Source organism: Colias croceus, chromosome 7 (assembly GCF_905220415.1).
Source record: "Colias croceus chromosome 7, ilColCroc2.1".
Classification (NCBI taxonomy): domain Eukaryota; kingdom Metazoa; phylum Arthropoda; class Insecta; order Lepidoptera; family Pieridae; genus Colias; species Colias croceus.
This window is the reverse complement of record NC_059543.1, coordinates 2357817-2385163: the sequence shown is the minus strand read 5'-3', so window position 1 is coordinate 2385163 and position 27347 is coordinate 2357817. Positions and strand designations below refer to the sequence as shown.

At 32.8% G+C, this 27347-nt stretch overlaps 1 protein-coding gene across 7 annotated transcripts in view; it reads left to right on the top strand.

Moving 5' to 3' along the window:
* The window catches only part of LOC123693413, a 98890-nt gene that overhangs the window by 11112 nt on the left and 60431 nt on the right, over positions 1 to 27347 (top strand). For 6 of the 7 annotated variants that reach the window (XR_006751683.1, XM_045638495.1, XM_045638497.1 and 3 more), the window contains exons 3-4: positions 25020 to 25188; positions 26595 to 26697. Coding sequence is in view for 6 of the 7 variants with exons in the window: in XM_045638495.1 (XP_045494451.1) it covers positions 25020 to 25188; positions 26595 to 26697 (272 nt within the window). In the remaining variant the exon portion in view is untranslated. Of the gene's footprint in view, positions 1 to 9257; positions 9530 to 25019; positions 25189 to 26594; positions 26698 to 27347 lie in introns of those variants that run through there. The other variant, XM_045638499.1, reaches the window with a different exon arrangement.

Sequence of the window (27347 nt, the reverse complement as noted above, 5' to 3'; positions counted from 1 at the left end):
TGTATCCTATGACACTCCCGTAATCAAGACAAATCTAACGATACCTCATACATCAAAATCCATCAAGCCGTTTAGGCTACAGGTGGTCACAAAGGAAAAGACATACATACATACTTACATACACTCGAAAAACATTACCCTCCTTCTTTGGCAGTCGGGTAAAAATTACAATTCTGGTGCGAGTAGCATGACCATAAGGTCGTTATAAAACGAAAAAAAAAAGCTATTATCTATGCCTTCTATATTTTGATAATAATTCTAACGAAAAAATTATGATAATTTAATTATTTCATTTATTGGTTCTTTATGTTTACTTCACGGGGTATTCAATACGCCGCTGTTAGCCGAATTTTGGTTGAAGTTTTGAACATATAGAGGTTTGAGAATAGAAAGCATTCTAACTAAACTATTAAAATGGTACTATAGTAAGTGTAATTACAAACTTGCTATAAGGAAAAGTGTAGACAGATGTGACATCTTATACCTGCATAATCAAGGAAGTATAATCTCAGAATGAAGAGTATTAACGATGATATAATATTTTCACTAAATGTGTGCCTAGTGCGAGTTTTCATCGAGTACGAAACGTTACTATCGCGTCTGCGTCACAGCGAAATTTGTATGGGGAATCAAAGCTTCCCCATACGTCCGCTAGGGGCGCTGTTCGATTTCCCATACTAATTCGGCTGTGACGCAAACGCGATAGTAACGTTTCGTACTCGATGAAAAGGAGCACTAGGCACAATGATAAAAAACTCGTAAAACAAGATATCTTCTCACTATCACCGAAGGGCGTATCGAACTTTCCAAGTCCTTTCACTGTACTTCGATCTCGAGATATCGATGTATATCGTGCTTTAAATCTCCTCAAAATGTAAAGTTTTTGATGATCTTTTTGCCCAATATAATCGGCAAATCTATCCCAGAATAGGTACTATGCTTTATCAAGTTTACTTTTCGTCTATCGAGTAGAAGAATGAAGAAAGTTCATTTAGCCATGTCTTCGTAACTTGGAGACTATTAGAATGTGTGATTGGAAGAACATCTACGGTCTACCACTAGACTATTCAGGAATTCTATCGTTGAATTAGGTCTGATTACATTTAAAAAAATAGTTTGGAAAATCCAAAAGTGCACGCCTCATAATCTCATCCTTTACAATAAAATTGATTATTTATAAAGAGTACACTATAAATATAAAAAAGAAATAAAATAAAACAGTTGGAAAAGTAAAGAAAGCGGTACCGTAATAATTGAGCTATTTTTCTTGTGGCCCCACCTAGATGTGAAACTGCGCAGGTTTAAGGGACTGACTACCAACTTATTTTTTTAAACCTAGGCTTATAGTATAAAGAATCGAGTTTATAATGGTGAATTTTGAGTACAGTATAAATATAAAAAAAAATAAAGAATATAATATATAGATATACTACAATTATTATGGAGAACAGTCGATATTTTTTATTGTTTATTTAATAACAATTAAACCACATCGAATCAGACCCTGAAAAATGAAAGGGTTCTATTCCTGAGCATACTCAAGCGTAAGAGAAAAAAAAAGACTCGATTAGTAAAGTATTTCGGTCGCTATCGTGTTAACAAGAAAATCCTCCGCACATACAGACACACGGACGTCCAAGACAGAACTTTTTTAAACTGTTATTTAACTAGTTTAAATAACAAAAATGACATCAAAAGTATCATGAATGTTAAAAATAGTGTTTTTTCTTAATATCTGTGTGTATGTATTATCTTACAAGTGCAATGTATGATACATAATGACATTTTAAGTTTGAAAAATCAGATGTTTTGCGCGAAGTGACAGTAGTACCCACCTCAACGCTTCGCTTATGAGGCGTGCAATATACCTAATTATCGACGGTTACATTGGGGATTTGGTAATAGCTGTCTCAAAAACCTTGAAAATGACACCCATGATGAAAAGATGTAAAATTTTCGTCGGCGCCATCTTCGATTTTAGTTTTGACCTCATATTGGTTAATAGCTACCCCAAAAACCATGAAAATGACACCCGTGTCGAAAAGATGTAAAATTTTCGTCGGCGCCATATTGAATTTTAGTTTTGACCTCATATTGGTTAATAGATACCCCAATAACCATGAAAATGACACCCATGACGAAAATATGTAAAATTTTCGTCGGCGCCATCTTGGATTTGAGTTTTGACCTCATATTGGTTAATAGCTACCCCAATAACCATGAAAATGACACCCATGACGAAAATGTGTAAAATTTTCGTCGGCGCCATCTTGAATTTTAATTTTGACCTCATATTGTTTAATAGCTACCCCAAAAACCATGAAAATGACACCCATGACGAAAAGATGTAAATTTTTTGTCGGCGCCATCTTGGATTTTAGTTTTGACCTCATATTCGTTAATAGCTACCCCAAAAACCATGAAAATGACACCCATCACGAAAAAAAGTCAAATTTTCATCAGCGCCATCTTGGATTATAGTTTTGACCTCATATTCGTTAATAGCTACCCCAAAAACCATGAAAATGACACCCATGACGAAAAGATTTCAAATTTTCGTCGGCGCCATCTTGGATTTTAGTTTTGACCTCATATTGGTTAATAGCTACCCCAAAAACCACCCACATTTGCAAATGTGTTTGCTACTTAGGAAAAGTTCAGATTTAAAGATATAAGTAGGTAATGTGACGAATTTAATTTATTTCATTCCGACTGTTTCTCGGAATAACATACATTTACTAAGAATTGCATACAATGCCGGTTTTAATATATTGCCGGTAACATAATATTATGTATGATAATAATTCTTAAAAAAGTATTTTATACATTTCTTAAAAAGCTTCGATATTGTATACAATAATACAATTCATATTCAAATTGTTGTAAAATAGTCACACTTTTTTAAGTTGGTTGAATACACTAAAATACTTATAAGGATCGTACCTACTAATAAAAGTAACAAAATTAATTTTTAAAGTTCCCAGTAATCTTCTGGAATCAATTTCAATAAAAATATAAAAATTCACTTCAAAAAAAAAAAAAAAAAACATCCGTCTTACCACAATATACAGATACATACAGTAAGGAAACTTCATACAAAATGTTCGAAATGGCTCCCCCCCCCATAAAGCGTGTTTTCGAGGGTATTGAGGGGGATCGATAGTAGCGGGTGACACATCCACAGATTTTGAATATAGTATGGAAAAAAGTTTAAAGTGATGTCATTTCACATTAAATAAATATCGATTGTTTCAGTTTGTAGCCCTTTCAATAAATATATATCTGTATCGTATCTGACTACAAGTTAAAAAGAGACTATTTTTTAATTTCTATAGATATGGCAGTATGAGTTTTAAATTATGTTGACATATTTTCTACCAAAATGTAGATGCTACAAATAGTACCTATTAGGAGTCCAGTCTGTTTAAAGACCGCATCTATTTTTTACGCAATCTAGAAGAGCACGAAAATCTAAAAAATGGAAACCTTAAAAAATCTTGTTTAAATTTATGTGCATAATTACGTAAATATTAGGGAAGAAAAAGATAGATATTATAATAATTATTGTATTTTTATCGATACGTGACTTTACCACTTTGTCAAGCACTAAGCCTGTCAAACTATTTTCTTTTTCATCCTAAAACAAAAAGGTTATATAAAAGGAGGTTCTATGTTCGTATAATAATAATTTTAATTTATTTTTGCATATTTTGTGTTTTTTAATTTAATTTAATTTATCGTTTTAAAAATAATTTAGTAGGTATACCTACATACAAGTATTGTTAATTCTGGTTTAAAATAATTATTGAATACTTATATGTATCATACAAATATCAAGCATTATAAATAATTTAGGTAGGTACCTACATTAAAATAGCCTTCGGCGTCCAAAAAAGACAAGATTTCGAAATATAGCACTGAAAAAAACGTACCTATTTACTTTTACAAGGTATATATATTTTATTGAGATTGTTTCTTCTTGTAAATTCATATTTAGGCTACACCATTTTTTAATTTTAACGGGTTTTAATCTCAAAATTACCACAAAGTCAACTGTGAAAAAAAGAAAACAGAAATATACAGGCCGAATTGATAACCTCCTCCATTTTTGAAGTCGGTTAAATATCAAAAAGGTAACAGCCCTATAGCTATACGTCATAATTTCATCGCAGGGGCTTAGTTTCCTAACTGTATGTACGTAGTATATATCTGTCAACTGTGGTCTTACGCTTTTTCGATCAGCCACGTGTCCTGACGCGAGTTTTTTTGTTGTTTATTTAATAACAATTAAACCACATCGAATCAGACCCTGAAAAATGAAAGGGTTCTATTCCTGAGCATACTCAAGCGTAAGAGAAAAAAAAAGACTCGATTAGTAAAGTATTTCGGTCGCTATCGTGTTAACAAGAAAAAGGATCCGCACATACAGACACACGGACGTCCAAGACAGAACTTTTTTAAACTGTTTTTTAACTAGTTTAAATAACAAAAATGACATCAAAAATATCATGAACGTTAAAAATAGTGTTTTTTCTTAATATGTGTGTGTATGTATTATCTTACAAGTGCAATGTATGATACATAAAGACATTTTAAGTTTGAAAAATCAGATGTTTTGCGCGAAGTGACAGTAGTACCCACCTCAACGCTTCGCTTATGAGGCGTGCAATAGTTAAATATATTATACGCGCAAATTAGATTAACTCTAGAAGGCCTGTGTAAACAACAAAAAAATGACCACGTACCAATTTCATTACTATTATAACATAGTAGATAACCGATAGCCATCAGCTGATTGTTAAAGTTTGAATTAAACTTCACACTTTAATTCATTTAATGAATGCAATTACGCAAGCACGCATGAATGTAATTAATTATACGATACGTAATTGGTAATACGAAGTTACGTCAGAAGCTCGCACAGGCTTCGAACTTTGTTTATAAGCCAGGAAGTTATACATTGCGTGTATTGCTTGAAGCATTTACGATCTGGCGAGGAAATTGCATTTAAATGAACCGATGGACTTTAATACTCGATTATGCTACGCAATAACCATAGTATAGAGTTATACTGTGCAATAATCGAGGTGTACAGTAAATAGCGCGAGCTTTAGTAAATTATTGTGTTGTGTTGCGTTTGTTTACTGAGCTGTCAATTTAAATTTAAAGCAAGGTGCTATTTGTTTGTGGCTTCACTACTACACTGAGGAGGAATGTGGTTGTGGTTTTGTTAATTTGTAGAAAGAACATTTGTATTTATCTTAAATAAACTACTGTAGTCCTTATGTCCTCAGTTTATGGTACATATTTGTGATAAAATTGTGTGTTAGAATTTGCATTAGAATGTTGAAGATGGTAACTCAGTAAGCTAGCGGAAAAGATGGGAAGAGCGAAATAGTTGCGAGAGTGAATTAATTTGTAATTCTTATATTTTTTACTGATTTCTGTGGTTGTTTACTTAATGAGTATGTGTAACATGTGCATGATTTTATGCCTAATGCTTCAAGCGTTTTATTGGTTATAACTTATAATATAAAGTAAAAAATATACGATAGATATGCTTAACACTCAGGTAAAACATTTCAATTCATTGTTTTTTATTATGTTATGTTTATTTTTCTGTTTGATTGGGAATTATAAGAAATAAAGTATGACAAGCTATCTTATTTTAGTAGAGCTAGCGCGCAAGAGCAACTTTTGTTTCCGCAACTATTTTGTCTCTCCCATCAACTCTATGGGGAGTTGCGTTATTGCGTAGCTACGTGCGCGCACTTTCTTACTAGCTAGCTCTTATGATGAAATGTTTCACATAATATTACTCAACGTCATAAAACTCCAATTCATATAATACTTAATTTATTAGATACATCTGAAATCTGAATGAACTTATTTTATATACCTACACGGTAAAAGTACACACAATCGTAACATTTCGCACAAATAAAAAATCTCGTAATCGTACCACGTTCTCTCAAATAATTGCCTACGAATCGAAAATCAAATCAAAGCGTGAGAAATGAATCACTTTTGCCACGGTATTGCGCAAACGTCAAAAGTGTTTACTCTTTTTTTAATATCGGGAATTCGAAATTTCATCACAATAGGTAAAAGTAGGTACTTGATTGTTGAAAATAATGATGATGAGATTGATGAAAATTATTTTTCTAAGGATTTTCCTCTTATTTACAATTCATTCGTATTAATTCGTATTAATACAGTACTTCTATTTCTAGTAAAAAAATTAATTATGTTTAAATAATACTTATCTAACATAATATCTTACAATATTTACATTAAAATCGAATAAATAAACCTACCAAACATTACATCTCAAGAATGATTCCAACTTACGATCGTCGAAGCGATAACCATGATGGATGGCTGTATCCAAGAGTTACACAGTAGCCTGTAGATGCGTGATTGACGTGTGCATAATGCGGTCCACAGGAATGTGGCTCCACAACGGGGAATGACCGCCGCTGCAGGGGAATGAGATTTTAATGCTCTTTTTATACACCAGTTTTATAGTGTTTGTAATCAAATGGTTTTAATCAATCGTTCGACTAGGTGCAATGCGGATTGCTGATGCTTCAGACGATCTTTTGTTTTATTACGTGTTTTGTTGTGATTTTATTTTAACATTTGTTTTTAGACTTGAATATTTTAATAGTATTTTAATGGATGTTTCTATTATAAATGGAATTTCTGATGTCGTAATTTCTATTAATAATTTTGAGCTTACGGTTTTTAGTGAATAAAAGCTACATAAAATTACAATAATATGAACACAGAACAGTAAGAACATAATATGAACAAGCACATAAACTTGTTTGTCGGGTCTAATTAGAGAAGAAAGCATATTTTTTAACACCTTTATCCTGGATATTATATTTCTGATGAATAGAAAAAACGTTGGGAATAAACGACTAAGTAGTTTCTTACCTACTCCCAATTTCTTTGACCTGGCTAAATTGTTTCATGATACAATAATAAACTGTCCTGCAAAAATCCTCAACAATATTTACATCAAAGGGCTTGTATCTATGTTTGTGAGATGAGATTTGCAATGTTTGATAGGTACCTGTTCAGTGAACGTATCCTGTGCGCCTTGACATAGATCAAATTCGTGTTTGTCTGCGCCGGCGCATGGTGTGACACCGACATTGAAACAATAGATCTGCGTTTTACCAAACTTTTTTGCAACCGAAAAGAAAATGCGAAACTTTACTGACGTTACAAAAGTTTTCTAAGTTGTACCTAATAAACACATTGCATCTACATCTACAATTTAAGAAATGTGACATAATATGATTGATCCTTAATCAAACTGATGTTGATCAATAATAATTATTATTATAGAGTGTGAATGTGTAAAGCTCGAAAATAAATATAGAGCATTTTTTTTCTTACTATGTTTTTTCCAGGGGCATGGTAAAAGCTATTATTAGTGGATGAATTTTTTTTTCAGTGTGATGATTTGCTGAACCATTTACCTGTTACCATTTGAGCTAAAATTTCAAGGATTTATCTGCTTCTTTTTATCTCGCGCACTGCTTTTTGTCTTGTACGCTGCTATCAACAAAAATACCTAATTTATTCCACAACGCCTTCACCTTTTTAAGCTACATTGTCCTGTCCTTTAGTTTTTTACGTCTAATGTGTTATTCATGTACGACTTATAGTACACACGAGGTCACAGTCACAAACAGTTTATTTGTACAGGTTCATGAACAAAGGCTTTAGGTGCGAGCTTTTCATATTGTATACGAATGTCAATAGCATGAAAGTTGACAAGTCGTATCTAGGTCTCTTGTTATGTACTAGCCTTAGGTACTAGCTTTATACTCAAGACTGAAGAATGATGTTAAAATTTTGTCTTTTCAAGTTTTCAATGTCTTTGCAACATAGTCTAGCTATTTAACTTTGTAATATATTTATCAAACTTCTTTCTTATTAGTACCTACTCTTTATGAAAATCTTTGAAATAATTACTAATAATGGTTACCATTCTCTAGGTAACTATATTATATATAGTTTATTGTCTTTGTGTAATATATTAATCTTGTTTGCGGAGGACAGTCGTTGTATCTGACAATTAAGTAATTCATTCCTCGAAACATGTCTAGACTAGATCTATTAATCACCTTTGTTTTAACCGAAATATAACTATATATATCAAGCAGGTTATATAAAATTCGTTATTTCTCTCTGCTTCAACTATATCAAACGTGAAAAATGTTTTCTTTTCTCTAATCCTAAAGGTTTAACAAGTTAAAAGGACTTAATTAGATAAAGACAAGTGCATAGTATTATAGGGTAAATAGTAAATACCTTACATAAAATAGCATGCATATTTACAATTCAATCGACCATGGAATGGCATCTAAGTGGCACTCAGCCTCTGAAGAAAAAGCGTGAGAGCAAACATTCATTTCCTATTAATAACTTGCAAACGTCTCTTTTCCTGCAACAATTGACTTCTAAGAAATAATATTAATATATAAAAAAAATGAATCCCAAAATGTGTTGGTAAGCGCATAACTTGAGAACGGCTTAACCGATTTCGTTAATTCTTTTTTTATAATATTCCTTGAAGTTCGAGGATGATTCTTATGTAGAGAAAACGTAAATATGTAAAATGGGCGAAGCCGGGGTGGACCGCTAGTGTTAGATAAATTCCGATTATGGAAGTCTTCGTGTGACACTATATTCGGTTAGGGTAACAATATTCTGGATGACCAACAGACTTTTAATCGAGTTTCCTGTTACTTTTATATTTTAATGCTTATATAATAAGTTATTTAACCGCATTGCATAAATATGGGCTATAAATAATATAGGTAGACCTCAACTTTGAGTCTTTGACTCATGCCACTTTAAGAACTGAACGTGTCATAACTCATAATATCGTTAAAGCTATCTAAATGACCCTATCTTACTCTCTAACGCTGTACGCAACAGTATAAACAGATGCAGATAGTTCCAGTTCTAAGCATCGATGAAGAAAATCGACTTCCTAATATAGTAGTTCCATAGAGTTGCTCCCATATTTATGATCCAAGATTCATTACCTAAGAATACAGGTGCGATGTAAATAGAATTTTAAACTTTTATCAATAAACCTGTCATTCACCACTGCACCCTCGGTTAAACAGGGAAACTACGTCATGCGCAATAGAGCCACGATCAATGTTCACCACCTGCGCGCGCCACCCTTCTGACGCGAGTATCCCATCTACGCAGTTCGCTAAAAACATCTGTGAAACCTAGCGCGAATCGCCCTTGACAAAATATTACACAAGTGTACAAAAACAAGGAACGTCTGTGTATTTATTTTCAAGTATTCGCTTGCAATTTGTAACAGTTAGAGAGGTATTGCATTAAGTGAGTCATAGGGGCAACCCGATCAGTTCTGATGCCGGTGGTCCGGCGGTGCGAGTGGAGCGGGCCAGACCCGGCTTGAAGGACCTGCCCAGTACCCAGAATGGATGACTACAGTTTCTACGACGACGGCGAAGATCGCGATATGGTATGCCTTTCCTTATCTATGTGGAACGTTATGCAACTAGCCACCATTGTCGCCTTTACGTAAATACGCAGGCCATTAAATTGTTTGCAAATTAAACAAAAAAGTATTTAATAATGCTACGTATTGTGCAATTTATGTTAGTATAGTTATATAAAACTAGCGGTCCGCCCCGGCTTCGCCCGTGGTACATATTAACGTTTTCTCTACATAAGAACCATCCTCGTACTTCAAGGAATATAATAAAAAAAGAATTATCGAAATCGGTTCAGCCGTTCTCGAGTTATGGAATTACAACGAAAAGTGGCATTGATTTTTATATATTAGAGAAGATTAAGTACATTGAAAAGCAACAATGTGTTCTTGAAAACGGTTTTGCATGATGTCTTCAAGACATTGGCATTGCAGACTAAAGTATTGATCAAGGCTTACGTGGATTTCGTGTTTATCAGCCACTTAAGTCGTCTTTATAGGGATTAAATTGGTCGATAAGTTCATCCTTGTACTTAACAGTCTGTACGTTGCATGTAATTTATTCCTAGTTCGTATGCAATCATTATTACTCTGACTAAGCATTGGCTAAGAGCCAAATTTGAAATTGTGCCATGTTTGAAAATCTAATTAACTACAACTTTGCTTTGACTAAGCGAAGTAGTATTATGAGCAAAGTAGGTACTTTTTCTACGCTTTATCAAGGTTTCCGACGTCGATAAGAACTTCAGACAAAATTCCGAAGAAAAACTATTATTTTCAACCCTGGATACGCTTGCGTGAATTTGAAGGTTGATTTAAATGTTGTATTTTTATTTTTAATAATAATTAAATTGTTTTAACTTTGTAACATTGTTTGTGATTAACGAAGCAACAATTACCTATAAATAAATAACGTGCTATCATCATAAATTATAATATATATCTATATAATTGCCAACATATAATTCAATTTAGAGTTTTTATTTTTGATCGCAGATAGATTTTTTTACATCAATGTGCAACAACGTTTGAAGGGATTACAGGAATTAACTAGATTGTGTCTACTATAAATATAAATGTATATAATTCTAATATAACTTAACTTTTCCGACTTCTTATCGTACCTAGTCCTATCTGTACCAGCAAAATAGGCATAGAGATCGATTATTTATTATTATTAGCTCCATTATACTCACTGAGAGGAACAATATTCTTTAATTAAAATAAGACTGATTACTTATTATTAACAAAAAAAAGAACAATATAAGCCTTAATAATTAATCTTCATTCTTCATAACACAATAATAAATAAAAATCATAAATCAATAGTGAAAGCATGTTCAGAACATCATTATGCCATTTCACACGCTTTGCTATTGTTTGATGTAATGGATGAACTATCAATATGAAAACGTCTTTACAAAACCTTGAGAAATATGTATGTACATTAAATAGCATTGAAATACTTTTTGCGTTCATCCTAAAAGGTAACTTTGCAATTATTTGTTTAATTTAAGTCTAAGATAATGAATTTCATAATTCTATTTGAATATGTTCTTGAAAAGAACAGATTGAAGTAGATATAATGGAGATATACATAGAAATCTAAATAACAAGACACTCGAGATATACAAATGAAAAATAAAAAACATGGTTTCCAATTATATGTTGGAAAAGCCCACTTCAATTTGGAAGGACAGTGGATAATTTTCTTGATTTTTCTTGAAAAACGATTTAATAATATAGATCTAATAACAAGAAACTGAAACTGAAATATAACAAGTATTTATCGATAATTTATTTTAGTTTTGTAACCAGAATGTAAAATTGTAGATCTGGAATAAAAATAGCATCGAGCATTTCTTTTGTACAATATAGAGGCAAACAAAAACATTCTCTTTCGTGACTAACATATTAAAACTTAGGGGACATTTGGTTTTATAACATTTTGGTTAATTTATATGGAATGTTGATGATTTTTCATGTGGGATGGTTGAACATTCTTCAGTAAGAATTGGGTCATGGTTACGTTGGCTGATTTGATACCTACACGATATAATACATAAAAACTTAGGAAGTGGTATAAAACTGTAAGTTGGTAGTTGGGTAACTTAAAAATAATGAAGAAGCCTCACCTTACGTTTTGGTCAATGGTGATAATAATTGATTTTCTGAAATCTAGATCTACACTACCATCTCTAGCTACTTATTATGTTCAAGGGCCGATTTAATATTTGGTTAAAACTTGTCCGTCCAGTAAAGTATTACACAATTTCAAAATTTCTTTTTATTGTGCTTTTGAATATTTAATACAAAATCACAATAAGAAGAAATTGCAATGATTGTGGAACACTTCATTGAAAAAGCCGGCCCCAAGTTTGATACACAGTTGCACCTGTGAATGAAGGCATTCCTACGCATTCTGAACAGTGGTCTACTTACAAAGGCTAAACACATTACAGCAAAAGTAGTTCAGAAGTATTAAATAGGTCAGTGCATCGCGTGTATATGATACATCGGAATCCGGTTCCGCTTGTCACGAGCATAACGGGGTCCATTTTGTGATGGACAATTTGACGGTCAATAGGTTATGCTGTCGGTTATTGATCTTAAAAATATGGTCATGCCATCTCTGTTACTGAATATTTTATCAGTACGGTTAAGTATTCTTTTTGATGGAAATGTATAGGTACTACTATACCTTTAGTATACATGAAAAGAATATTATTTTTTGTACTGCTATGGAGTTATTTGATTAATTAATAAATCAATTTGTTTAAACTGCGGACAATATATTACGTATAGGTGAGCCTATTCCAGTAACTAAGCCTATGTTGAATATATAAAGATATTTCCAATTATGTTGGGCTAGATAGATCCAAGGATATTTTATGTAATTGAACATTGAATTACCTAATATTTCTTCACCAGGTTTTCATTTCCAAAAACCTGTAATTCTTACAATACCTTGTCTTGACTGGTTCCAAAAGTTGCTCGAAAACTTCACACGAATCTAAGAATATTCTTTTACAGGGAAATATATGAAAAGCATATATTCTTGTTACACTGGGGACTACACTATTCAGCTCAAAGGAAACTTTCTTGGCCTGGGATTAAACTCCTTTTATTGGAAAGAGATCTCTCCCCTTTCGTATTAACCTTATGCCACCTTTTAAACTTATGAATTGCCTTTTACCTTTTATATACCTATAGGTAGATAGGTGTTTAAAACTCAGGGGGTTACCATGATGTCTTTAAACAGGATTATTTACAGGAAAAGCGAATGCGCAAGATGACCTATAAAGTAATTTTTCGACGTTGCAATAAATACTGCTTTAAGACACACATATAATATAGGCTCTTATGATGAGACGCTGTGTCCAATAAATTTCGCATTATTGTTATTACGAATTTCACACTTACGTTGACAAACGTTTTAAGATTACACTCGGCATTTCTTGCAGTGGGAATAAATTGCGCTTATAGTACACCAATGTAAAATGGATTTGCAATAGCTTACCAGTTACCATTCGAAAATAGACCTTTTTCTGGATGTACCTATCTAGAACTTATTTCTTCTGGGGAGAATGCGTTTACGCAATTTTACCTGCATTTTGGTTACAGATAGAGGAAAGAAATAATTTTAATTTAATTTTGTATTTTAATATTATATTAAAGCAAAATAAAATATAAAATCATTTTAATAATAATAAGTTAAGAGTTGTGGATCACTAATTATAAATTCATTTAAAAATTCACTTTCTAAACATAAAAAAATTCTTACTCTTTCACATTATACTTAGTTTTGACTTGTAGAACCTTTGACAGTTGTAATAAATAATAATGCAAGATTCTAATAATGATGATGATAAAAATTTAATTGAATAATTTTAACGAAACTTAAATTCGTGGAAAGTTATTTACTTACATACATAAGTGAATGTTGTATAAACTTTAATGAAATATAAATGACTGCAAACCATAAACTTTGATAGAATTTGAGAGATTTTTAGTAACATCTTTGATCAAAACTCTGTTCAATTTATTTATAGTAGAAGACATATCTGGTGCTTTAGCATCATCAAGATGAAATTACTTGCTGATGGTATAAACAGCATCAATTTATTACAGCTATCCGATTACATGCCGTTATAGGGCATGCATGGTTGTCATTTTAAGGTATTTCCATGGTTAAGTTCTTTTACATTGTTAAATAATGTGGTGGTTTATTCGAAAATTCAACATGTGTGAATATGTCTAGGATTTGGATGATTTTTAATGAAATATAGTTATTCAGACAATTTATTTTTCTTATTCGTTGCAATAGTATCTAGTAGGAAGTGAGGAAGGATCCTATGATTATTCATGCATTCAATTTGCATCGTTACCTAATCAGTATGACGAGATGGCATTGATTCTGTAACATATTATGTCATTCATTAAAATAAATAAATCAGAAATGTATCCACGATATAATTGAGTTTTACATACGCGCGATTTAGACCATATAATATAGACGATAGAGTCAATAATATAACCAAATCCTGAACAACTGATGTCCCTGTTATCTACACATTAAAAACAGATCCTACCATCTAATCTAATATCTAATATATATTATAAAGGCGAAAGTTTGTAAGGATGTATGGATGTATGGATGTTTGTTACTCTTTCACGTAAAAACTACTGCACCGATTACAATGAAATTTAGCACACATATAGAGGGTAACTTGGATTAACACATAGGATAGTTTTTATCCCGGAAATCCCACGGGAACGGGAACTATGCGGGTTTTCCTTTGCAAACGCGGGCGAAGCCGCGGGCGGAAATCTAGTATATTATAAAGGTGAAAGTTTGTATGGATGTATGGATGTTTGTTACTCTTTCACGTAAAAACTACTGAACCGATTACAATGAAATTTAGCACACATATAGAGGGTAACTTGGATTAAAACATAGGATAGTTTTTATCCCAGAAATCCCACGGGAACGGGAACTATGCGGGTTTTCCTTTGCAAACGCGGGCGAAGCCGCGGGCGGAAATCTAGTTGATATATAAATTATCATAACTTATGAGGTGGTAGCCCTAGTACTAAAAGACCTTGCTCTTGACAGGTTTTGAACAGCTAGGTGCAACTTATCAAAGAAATTACCCTTTCAATGGCTAACTGAGTAATTTTAGCGTTGACGTGTGAAATGCGTGGATAATTAACATCACAAAATGTAAGCTTTTCTGATTATATTGTGATGCAAATCTTATAAACTACAGTTATGAATATATAGAAATAGTGAGAAATATCATAGGCCTATTATTAATATTTATATTAATCAGGGAAACTGGTTAACAAATAGTTATTTAGAAATTTTTTACAGTTATGTTTGATATTTAGCCCAAAGTAAAGTGTCTAGTTTGATATTAATTTGATAATTGACCAATCAGTAGATAGTAACTCGTACCGACCATTGCTGGTCTGTTTGAAATTACCTATAATTCAATAATAAACGATCTCATAGTAATAAAACAATTTATTGGCGTACGGATAACTGTACAGGGCGCCGCAAACTGCAATTTAATACTTATTTATGTAATTTTATCGTTATTTCTATTAAGCAAGGGTTCATTTCAGTTTCACAACTATCAAGCATGTTATCACACGTCTAGGAGCAATTCAATTGAGCTTGTTAGGACGGCATGTGGTCTGGCCCTTGGATGATATCAAGTCTTACATCCGCCATGTACCGTTATGGTATGGGAATAGTTACGAATGAAGTTCGCTATAAATTTTGTTTTAAATGGCTGCTATGGGTGTAAGAGTAAAGGTGACCTTTTGGCAGACATTTCTACGTCTTTATCTGTGTCAAAGCGCAGGAGTAAATGGTCAATGGGGACATATTTGTAAGCGTTAGACATTTCTTATTTTTTCAAGTTTGAGTTTAAGATTCCTTCTGTTTAAAAGCTAGATTGTTTCCTCATAAACAATTTTCATGCCGTGGTGTTATGTATAATAACATACTCTTTAACTACCTACTACAGCTTTTACTTGTTCCCAATTTTGGAACATTTTATTCTAAGATATCTTCGATTGCTATGATCAGAACAGTTTCACTACTTCATTCATTATAATAGCTGACTTGTACTTACATAAGCGTGTACATTTGGTAGCTAAAGCACCGGAAGCCTTAACTCGCGAATCATTTTAATTGATGCCGTCTTTAGATGCAAATACGTAATTGCGCGATTCAATGGCAATTAAATGAATTAATTTGGAGAGAACAAAACGTTTAGTTGCTTCTTGGTCGTTCTGGTAGCCTGGTACTTCGTTGGTCTTTTTTTTACTATGGTTGGTTTTTTCAGTGGCGTTTATTTCTTAAATTGTCTAGGATTTCTATTAAATTTGAATTTAAGTTGTTATAGCGTTTAGCTACTACATATTATGTATTCTGTGGTTGTTATTAAATATTCCTGTTAAACAAAACTACGAAATAAAATAACATATTTACTTACCTAAATTAGAAATTTTTCATCTTTTCTGATGAACGGCAGACCGCAGAAGTCCAATGGGCGAATAATATCCAATGGACGATCTTAAATACGTCAAAAATTGTTTTCCAGTAGGTATAAATCCATACTATCCATACTAATATTATAAATGCGAAAGTAACTCTGCCTGTCTGTCTGTTTCTCAATCACGCCTAAACTACTGAACCAATTTTTATGAAATTTTGTATGGGGATATTTTGATACCCGAGAAAAGACATAGGCTTCTTTTCATCCCGGGAAAATGATGCAATCCCGGAAATCCTAAGGGAACGGGAACTATGCGGGTTTTTCTTTGACTGCGCGGGCGAAGCTGCGGGCGGAAACCTAGGAGTACGTAGTACTTATTTTACACGTATACAAGTAAATTGGCACTTTCGTCGTTTATTGACTGTTTTAGCGTGACGTTACAAAGGGTTTTCATAAAACATTGTTAGGGTTGACGCTCACCAGACTAATAATACTTTCAGTTCAAATACTAAATTAATCATCAAATTCAAAGAAATTCTTAAACCAACAAAGTTGTTAGAATTTGAACAATCTTAATTACACTTAAACTGCCTAACTACATAAAAGTTAAAACAATGCATTCGCCTTAGACGTTATTTATTTGTGAAGTAATGTAACTACTTGATGGTCTAGGTCTAGGATAACTTGTTTTAAACTATCTCTTTCTAATTTTTCAAACCATAAATGGACGAATTAATGAATTAATTCTATTAATCAAATAGAAATAGCAGCAGTTATTACCTGAACAGTGAACTTGATGTGTATTTGACGTTTTTAACACTCGTGAGCGCAAGCCATGAAGGTATTTTCAGTAATTTATTTAGTAGTTTTACAACTTACAACACAAGTGCTAAAAAGACTAACATAACACTATCATGTGCTCTATAGTGCATGTTTTATAGTCTAGACGCTAGCTAAAGCTCGAAATTTCTTCCATTATTGATCGACTACAGTGGCGTCTAGCTCAGTTGTTTTAGTAACGCTATCGTTTCCCTTAGGAGTGCCAACAATGCTGCAGAATGGATAGGTTTTAAATTTATAGTATAGCGACTAGATCAAAGAAGAATTATTAAACATACTTAATGGCTATGTCACCCCGATGTTTTATAATTTCTACAACAACTTTTTAGTGTTAAGAAGAAGAATGTATGTGTCCCTCTGAAATCCATTCTGTAGAGGGATTTACAGATCTTAAAGTATTGTCTTTACAATTTACATGACCTCTCCGAGGTATAAATGTATAATGTTTTGCTTCCACAAAATATTCAGCTTTGACTTGACATTTTTTCTCGTATTTAATTAAAGTTACTCAATACTCATAGCACTTTAAATAAAAAGGGGTGTGTTTGAATGTGATTGAACTTTTCTGCCATAGCGATATATTTCGCGATACGTGTAACGTGATATCGATAACACTTATCAATAACAAATACTAAACAAAAAGCTTTCACTAGTGTATTATTGCATTACCTCTATCGCATCTCATTTATATCTATTTACCAATCAAATTTATGTAAGTTATTTCTAACTTATAATTTTATATTAGCGTTTGTGGTATAATAAAGTTTCTCACTCAAAATGTTAGCATTCTTATGACCGTCAAACCTAAGAGTTAACAATCAAATCAGCGCTTTGTACGGCCACGTACAATGGAGTATCTATTGAATAAATTCAAAATAAATTGTACACTTTTACTCCATTGTTATTGTAATACAGATTAGATAGGAAGTTGATCGAAATTATGTAATGTATTACACAATAGTACATGCTTTGATGTGTATAATCATGTCTTGTTTCTCTTTAGAAAATATCTATGTGGAGCATGATTGATAGTATTTCTTTCTTATCTATTGGTGATAGAAAGGTTCATTGTACTTTATAATTTATACGTATAGAATCTATGTTAAATATGTATTAATAGTATGATAATTATGGTGAATTTGCATATATTTTGTAAACAAAATCATAAACAACAAACAAATATTAATGGTCAAGAGCGCCAATAAATGTATCAATTTTAAAACTTAAATTTAAAGAAAGGGACAATATTATCCCCGTAGAAAGTGATAAATGATATAGAACTAGAAAATAAGCCCTTTAGTGAATCAGTAACATCGAGTTACATTTTTAAAAAGCTTTTCTCAACTTACATCACCTCTAAGTTCTAACGCATTTTGAGTTATTTGCTTACTAAATTCTATTGAATAACTGTTGATTCAACTGTTATTTCTTATATTCAACAGTTGTTCAACACATTTGTAGAAAAAGTACGAGTGTTATGTCGTTATTTGTATTTGTACTACGATTTGTAAAGCTCATTTCTAAGTTCAGTGACCATCAAACTTAGCGCTCAAAATGTAAAATTTATTCTCAACCCACGGTTATGGAATACCAAGTAGGTTTTGTAGGAGTGCTTCTATAATTTATGAAATGTTTTGAACTAAATCTGTTACCGTTGCGTGACTTGTCGTCTGTAGCCGTGGGGAGTGATTAAAATAAAGTGATATAAGAACACGTTGCTTATAATATACGGGAAATAAATAAATAGAATACAGACGGTTGCATCGATTTAACGAAGTTTGTTCTTGGTAGGAAAACGAGTCAATAAGCTTATTTTGAAAAAAATATCTGAGCTCGGTAACTTTCCTCTTGGAAAATGCGTTCTAAGGAAATTTTCATAACGTTTAATTCTTATCGATAAACGGTTAATTATTAGGCCCGTTGGTAGTTTATAGGTAACAGTTATGAAAAATTCATGAATTTCGTATTATGTTACAATTACTCAATACCTAATAATATATCGTGATTTGTTTCTTTTTTGTAATATCTAATGCCTCTCTAATTGGGATATCATATAAAAACTCTCCGGTTTAAGCAATTGAACATGTCAAATAGGACTTAATTAATGTTATCAAACTATCAGTCATTCAAATCATATTCAAATGCTTCGTAAAGTTTTTATATAGTTACCACAAATTATCGTTAAATTACAATATGCACTTTCAGGTTTTTTCGTTTGTCGTTAATTAATGCCAATAGTATTAATACTAAATAATCTCAGTGATACTAAAAACCCTTCCATTAATTATGAGTTATGACACTATATTGACCAAAGAAACCTTCGAGCTTTGACCTCATAGACATAGAGAACTTATAGCTAAATGAATACACTATTTCGAAACAGTCGAACATCCATTGCATCAAGTATTACAAAACGTCTGGTTTATTTAACAGCATTGTAAGATCAAGTCATTAACATTGAATCGACTGACATGGCCTATGTGAATCAAATGCCAAGATAATATAATAATGTACTTGCCAAGTGAAGATCGCACCCTTCCATTAATTATGACACTATATTGACCAAAGAAACCTTCGAGCTTTGACCTCATAGACATAGAGAACTTATAGCTAAATGAAATATACTATTTTGAAACAGTTGAACATCCATTGCATCAAGTATTACAAAACGTCTGGTTTATTTAACAGCATTGTAAGATCAAGTCATTAACATTGAATCGACTGACATGGCCTATGTGAATCAAATGCCAAGATAATATAATAATGTACTTGCCAAGTGAAGATCGGTTGTAATGGAGGCAAAAAGTTGAATGGCTTATAAAATGTGGGAAAAACTGACATCGTGATGCTTTTTGTGGTAGATATAGGCTTTTTAGTTTGGTTTTTTGTGAGTTTTTGCTTTCTTATTATGGCTATGGAAACATATTTTATAATATTATGATAATATTGTACTGCGCCCCGCATTTACTCTGAACCTACTTATAGCATATTTATTAGGAAAAAACAGCATTGATAATGTAGCTTTTCTAGATATAGGTAGGTAAGAGAAATAATACAAAATCTTGTTTAGTGATTTTTGTAAGTAATTATATATTATAATCAAATAAAAATTAATTATAGGTATATGAAGTGTCACAACTCACAAGCAGCAGCCAATTTTACAACTCCATATTTCCACAGCTATTTAGTAATATGACATTACTAATAATATAAATATGGAATAAATAAATAAAGGTTTCACCTTTTACATTTTAATACAATTCCCATTGATAACAGAACTCACAAGACAATGCTCAGATTCCACTTAAATTTAACAATGTTTATATTCTCTGACCGTTCACTTGCTTGTACTTTCGCACGCTCAGCACCATTGTTGTGAATTTGAATGTTATTTGCAATAAATTACAACCAAGTATCCGCTTAATAACTAAATTCTTCCACGGGATTCGTTTATGCCATGTTTATAATCGTATGTATAGCCTAAAGTTTGCATGATTGAGGCTGGGACACGGAGCATGCTTCATAGGCATTTTTCAATAGACGTTACAGGAAATCATGATATACAATTCGCAAATAATAAAGTACCTATGTGTGTAGGTAGCACGATATCATAAAACATTAGGTAGGTGCTTTTATCGACTACCATAGATTATTTATTTTTCATACGAGTGAATTCCTTTCCAATTCCTAGAAATCTATGTATTACTCTACCAATTGCATTTGCAGCAGTGTTTCTTAAGCAAGTTATACATTGGATATTTCATTACTAACTTACAAACCCTCCTAACTTACAGCATTATACATATATTACGTCTAAACCTAGCTTGGTCAAGCGATATTTTATAACGTTTCCATTAAATCACACTCCAACTTCAAACACGTCAGAAGTTTCTACGTGAGGTGCCAAATATGTCAAGCAGGAGCCGAGAGGGCTATTGTTTAGCCGTATCTGAACACTTCTGTATTATGCAACTTCCTTTAAACTTAGCGGCTTTATGGCCTCTTTAAAAAATGCAATAGACGAATGATTAATTGTTGTGATACTTTGTAATGAGCTGTTACGGGCCTGATTGTCATCTCTTAAAATAGTCTGTCGCAAGAAGATACATTCTCTTAACTTTGCCTTTCCATGTCCATGTTCATTGAATCTTACGCACAAAAAGCTACAAGCGTATTGCAAAAAATACTTTTGTATGCTTTGTATTACAAAAGTAGGTATATACAAAGTTTGTATGAAATGCTATTACCAAGTAAACCGTTACAATTCAAATGAAAATCTGTAATAACTAAAGTTAATATTCTCGGAGTATTTCAAGTAGATATAAGGGCTACAATGCAGCGTAAAAGTAGCTGTATACGGGCATCTTAAGTTTAGTGTCCTTTACTTGATATTACCTTGTTGACCGACAATGCCAGGGTAAAACTTACATCGAGTTACATAATACGTTGTTATAACCCATCTCCTTGAAAAGACGTTTGAACTCCAAGATTCTCTGCCTTTTTTAAGTTTATACTATGATCAAATACCTCTTCCCGTAAAGATATCTTGACAGACTAATATGGGCTAAATTATGCAAATATTTACTCACGTTTGATCATACTAATGACCATGTTTCTGCAAGTGACAGAACGTTGCACAAATCCCATATTATTGTGTTGAAATACTTCCTTACAATTGCAACGTAAAGTACAGCTTAGCGATATAAGAGTTCTGAAATAATGAGAATAGTTCTCATGGTCCATTCTTTAGGTCGATAAGTTGGAAACGTGATTTACTTGATAATTTTATTTATAAGTTATAAGAGATTAGATCTTTCTGGGTAGGTTCATACATATAGTTGTAAGGGAATTTTTACTTATGTTTAAAGTTTTAAATAAACTTTTCAATTGTTGTAGGATACTTATCAGTCTTAAAGAGAAATTAGATATCAGATCTTTGTCTTGTGAGTTTTCTTACAGAAACTGCAAAATTTTTGAATGGGATTTTGTATCATATGTATTATGTTTGGCACAAGCAATGATTGTCGTGATAGCTTGGCAACATTTTATGTTCCAGAGAGCGATAAAAATGTTGCCAGAATTATTATTTCAGACACACATTTGTCCGATGTTCAACTGATAAATAATTCTAGAAAACTTAACTGCCTACCTATATTGAAATCAACTGCAATCCTCGAAAGTTTGACGTTACGACTACAGTGTGTTACGACTCAAATTTACGAATAATTTCGCATTAGCAGTCTGTACTCATTATGTTACGACATAAATATGTAAAAAGATAAATAGACGCACATCACACATGTGACATTCAATTTTTTCTTCGAAGTTTATATAATACATAATATTTTTGTTTTTTGTCGCTCTCCATATTATGTGCAAGTTATTTTAATTCAGGAACAGAGCACTTAGGAAGTATTACTTACATAGTCTACATACTAATGTAGGTTTATACAGTCAAAGCTCCTTATTCGCGCTTCCTTCATTCGCGGTTTCACTATTCGCGGATGGAAAAATTAATTTCTATAATCGCGGCCCAAAATTCTTTATTCGCGGATCGAATCGGTACATACATATATGTACATATTTATAAATTTATTATATTAATTTATTTTGAATGCCATAAAAACCAAAAAAATATGTATATACATATTTACCTAAATAAAAATCAATCGTTATCCTTAATTCCTTAGTAAACGCCTGAACTACAACTACGAATTTAAAATATCGACTAAAAAGCGAGTAAAAACAAAAAGTGCCAAGCCATTGCCTAAACCTGAAGATAATACCTAATTAAATGGCAATTAATTAATAAATATGTATGCATGGTCAAAAATTTCAATAAAACTGATTTCTTTATGCATTTGCTTTTTGTTGTCGTCACCTAGGAACGTATCCCCTATAACCCCATACAAATTACCATTCCATATTCATGGTTTCTCTATTCGCGGCACATTTACGGAACCTATTGCCCGCGAATAAAGAGCTTTTACATGTAAAATCATTATGCTGTAGATTCATTCACCTCGTTTCATTTACGACTAGTAATTGGGAACTGTGGATAAAATAACTGAATAATATTTTATTGCATTCTTGTCAGTAATTTATACACAAATAAAATAGAACTTTAAATTTATTTTAGCATGCAATCTTATAATATAGAATTATTATTTTCTATACAACTTATTGAAATCTGCATTTAAGAATCTTAAATAAAATATAAATAACAGAAGATTCTAGTTTATTCTATTTCGTGATTTTTATAATTTCTCATATCAGTGAAAATTTTAGATTTGATCAATAATTATGGGTTTAGTTTGAGGCTCAATATCTTGTATATTAATAACTACTTTATCTACTTCAATTACTTTTATTATATTTATATTTTAATTAATATTACACGCTGTCGGCTGTATGTACCTACCTACTTGCTTACTATGCCTATTGTTACTTTGTAATAAAATACACATGTGCAAAAACAATATCCACACTATAACCTTAATGCACTTAAACAAATTACCCTATTTACCCAGCTATTTTAAAAAGAATAACTTTATATTATAAAATATAAAACGGATCTCTTATTTATGAAACTAGACCACGCATTCCTCACGTCACAATCAATTTATCAGAACAAGCCGGTAAAGCGAGCGAACTAAGCGGATTAACATAGCTTGCTCTATGACATAACGTAGACCTTTGACGTTTGTAATTAAAAATGAATGTTAAGTTCATTCTAAAAGCCTTGATTTTGAGAATTTTAAACTACCCGCATAGAAGTTCAGTTGTTAGAAAAAAACTAGAGCACCGTGTAAGCTCAATTCATGCTGAACGATAGATATGTATAATTTTGATGAATTAGTATATTCTGGAAATTTTAATTATACTACTCCACATTTCAGGCGTGAAAAGTGTCACATTAGTATGGAATTTAAGATCAATTAAAGTACAACCAACAAATAAAAATAAGACAATCTATTCAGTACAATATTCATCAAATTATGATAGATTTATTCGTTATTAGGTAGGGCCACATGTACCGAGCTACTTCGCGCAGCAATTGCTTCAAGATATTGCTCGTTCTGTATGGATTCCTCTAATGAATCACCAACCAAATAATATTCAGATGAACCCCATATAATTTTATGACATTACCTAACAAAACAAGTCCAAATATGTTAATCAGCCGATAGTAATCTTAACATCTGTTATTTTGCTGGCTATTGAGGCTGAATGTTAAACAGTAAATGCATAATTTAACCTGTATTCTCTTGGGCAATAGAACAAAGTGACATCTGTTAAAACTTGACTTATGTGTGGGCGTCACTCGGTATGTTTTTAATAAATGATTTAAATGTTACGCATTATGAAGAACCAACACTTAATAAAACCTGTTAGTTAGTGTTCCTATGTTTTTAATTTGACAGGAACATTCGCCAAATTGTCCTATTTAATTTTGTAATGAATGCAATGCAAATTCATTTCTTGTCCAAAGAACAGATCATGTTCTTTCTATATCAGATGTCTCTAGAAAAAATAAAGTCGCGGTTATTGATTTAAGTAAATATTATAATAAATTACGTGAAAGACAAACTAATGAAAAGCGGATTCAATTTTCACATTAATGACAATTTTCCAAAGAAAGTTCCACGCTGACAGGATGCAGAAAACTGATAAGCTTGCCAATAAAGTAATTGGTAAAGATAACAGAAATACATAATTATTATTGCTTATAATTACCTACGAACATGACGGTACACGATAGGAATCGACATGTAAAACTGTTTGTGGAAATGTCGTTTCCCTTTAAATGTATAGACGACAGAATGATCCTACGAAAACAGTTATATTTAAGTTCTTAATTTTAACTCTCTCTGGTAAATAATTCAGTGAATTTCCAGTTTGTTTTTTGTTTGGATGATGTATACCGACCCTAATCCTGACCTAATTGAAAGTTATTCAGAACGCGACCTCTCAGTATTAGTCCAGTTTTCCAAACCCCAACTCAAACATTTATTCATAAAATCACACTCTTTATTGAAGCGTTTTTGATTAACATTTAACTACCACCGATTCGGAAAGCAATTTCTACAAAAAGAGCTTACCATTTTTTTCCCAGCATAACTACCAATACCTACCTACAAATGTTAAATTGAATTATTCTTTGTCTCCAGGGTCATTCCGAGTCAAAGGGGGCTAAGAAGAGAGACAAGAGTGTGAGCAACGGCAACAAGCCCACGCGTGGTGTTGCGACATCGTTCGGCTTCAGGCGGCGACCAGCCAGCACGTCCCGAGCTGATGACAATGCTAGGAAGAAACCGCATGATAAGAACGGGAATGGAGGTAAGACAATATTGTAGAACATTCTGGAATGATTTATGAGTCAGGAGCGTGAATGACGGCAACAAGCAACACGAGGTGTTGCAACATCGTTCAGCTTCAGACATTTGAGCATATTCTGGAATGATATGTACCAAACTTTTAGGAAAGAACTGAAATTAAACTTATGATGGTAGCTCTGGTCTATAGTATGGCTGAGGTAGAAAAGTATCTTCAAGTATCTCTTGCAACAACTCTTTGTCTGTCAGCGAATAAAATATCAATCCAGATGTCTTTCCTATCTTGATTCTTCTAAATATTATAATTTTCATAGAAAAGGTTAAAAGGCATTAAAACTATTCAAGAACAATTAGATTTGGATACACTAAAATATTGCATGTCAAGAATGTTATATTACGTAGCTCTCGTACTTTTAAAACAATGTGTATATAATTTAGTTATATAGAGGTTTAAAAAAAAACCATTTTAAAGCTATTCTTTAAAGCCGGTAGTTATGTATAAAGTCTTATAAAGGTGCACAAATAGCATTAGTTACAATGGGATTATTCCAACACCACTTACAAAGATAATAGAAATATTATAATACGTGTTATATAAAGGCTATATATAGACCAGTTTTGCGTATGACTTGTTATATGATAATCATCTTTTAGTGTTTGTCCTTTTTTGTAAGGAAGTTAATTCAATAGAAGTATGCTAGTGCTCCTTTTATTTCGAAGCCTTTTATTTCATTGTTATTTTTATATCATTCTTCTTCTCAAAGTGTAATTTAGACATTAATCAATAGTAATAATAAAAATAAACAAATACATGAACTGTATGAGAAGAAATTGTCATTATCCTCACACCTTCACTCCAAAAAAAGACAACACCTGTGTTTCTGATTTCTCTATAATGATTTCCGTCCATCATAATTAATTGATTAGTGATTGAGCTGTCATGGCCAAAATGCCTTTTACAAATTCAACGGTTCCGTAGGCAGTTTATCAAAAAAATATATAATACATACCTTTCGTTTGCAGCATTGGTAGTATTTCTAATTATAGGTACTCATTTTCAAAAAAAAAAAATCAATGCATATTCTAAATAAATGAATAATTTTTCATTGCACACTTGTTATGCATGCGTTAGTAAGATAGCTTTTCACTCTTTCTCTTAATGTTTTGCGAGGAAGATGAATATCATCTGTGTGTGTTTCTTTTACATAAGCTCATGCTCATCAGGTACCTTTTATCCTATTTTAGTGGATGCATTGTGTACTTGTTACATCCTCTCTGTTTTACAAAGCGTTCTATTATTTCACATATTGGTCCTTTTAGCCGGAACAGAAACAACGGAATTGGACTTGTCGGAACGTTTATTTGTTTTGTAATGTCGTCCTTTTATTGATATTACTATAATATAAACAGGGTCAACAGAAGAACTTCGGGCGGAGGAGGTTCTTTCAGGACGGTCGACGCCGCTCGCGCGACCCCGCAAGGAGACGGCAGGTCAGCCGCTGCGAACTAATCGGTAAATAATATCTATAGATAATTATATTATGTACGTACGTATGTGTAGTATTGTTATGTCAAAGTGTTAGTTGCTATACTCGTAATGATGAAGTTTCTTAACAAATAAACAAAGAGGAAAACCTGTTATGTAGATGACACGAAGTTCACCTTTTTTTTTTTTTTTTTTTTTTTTTCCTCCTCCGATGTGTGAAATACACGTCGGGGGACCCTCCGGCGCACTTTTATAGAGATTACCTCGCAGCCCCCACCTCACCAGAGGTGGCGGCCGTCGGTCCGGCCCCACGGACCGGATTACGAGTTGGCAGACGGCCGTTTTACAGCGGCCGCCGCCCCACACCTCTCTGCAGGAGTCTCCGCGCGTCATCACAATGACGCGTCGGGATCCCGCCCTCCGCTGCACGGCGTGGCTTGCTAAACCAGCGAGCCCGCCGCGCCGCGACCTCTGGCCGCCATCCACCGCCGCATAAAAGCCGGCTCCTCTCTGGACCACAAACAGGACCTCTGCCGTCGGGTCAGTCGAGGCTTTCCAACCCCAACTGCCGTTCAGCGCCACCTTTGCCTAGTGGACACGGGGTCCACCAAACCACGACCTCTGGTCGCCATCCCACGCCGCACACAGCGGCCGCTGGGCCACACCTAGCCCTGGCC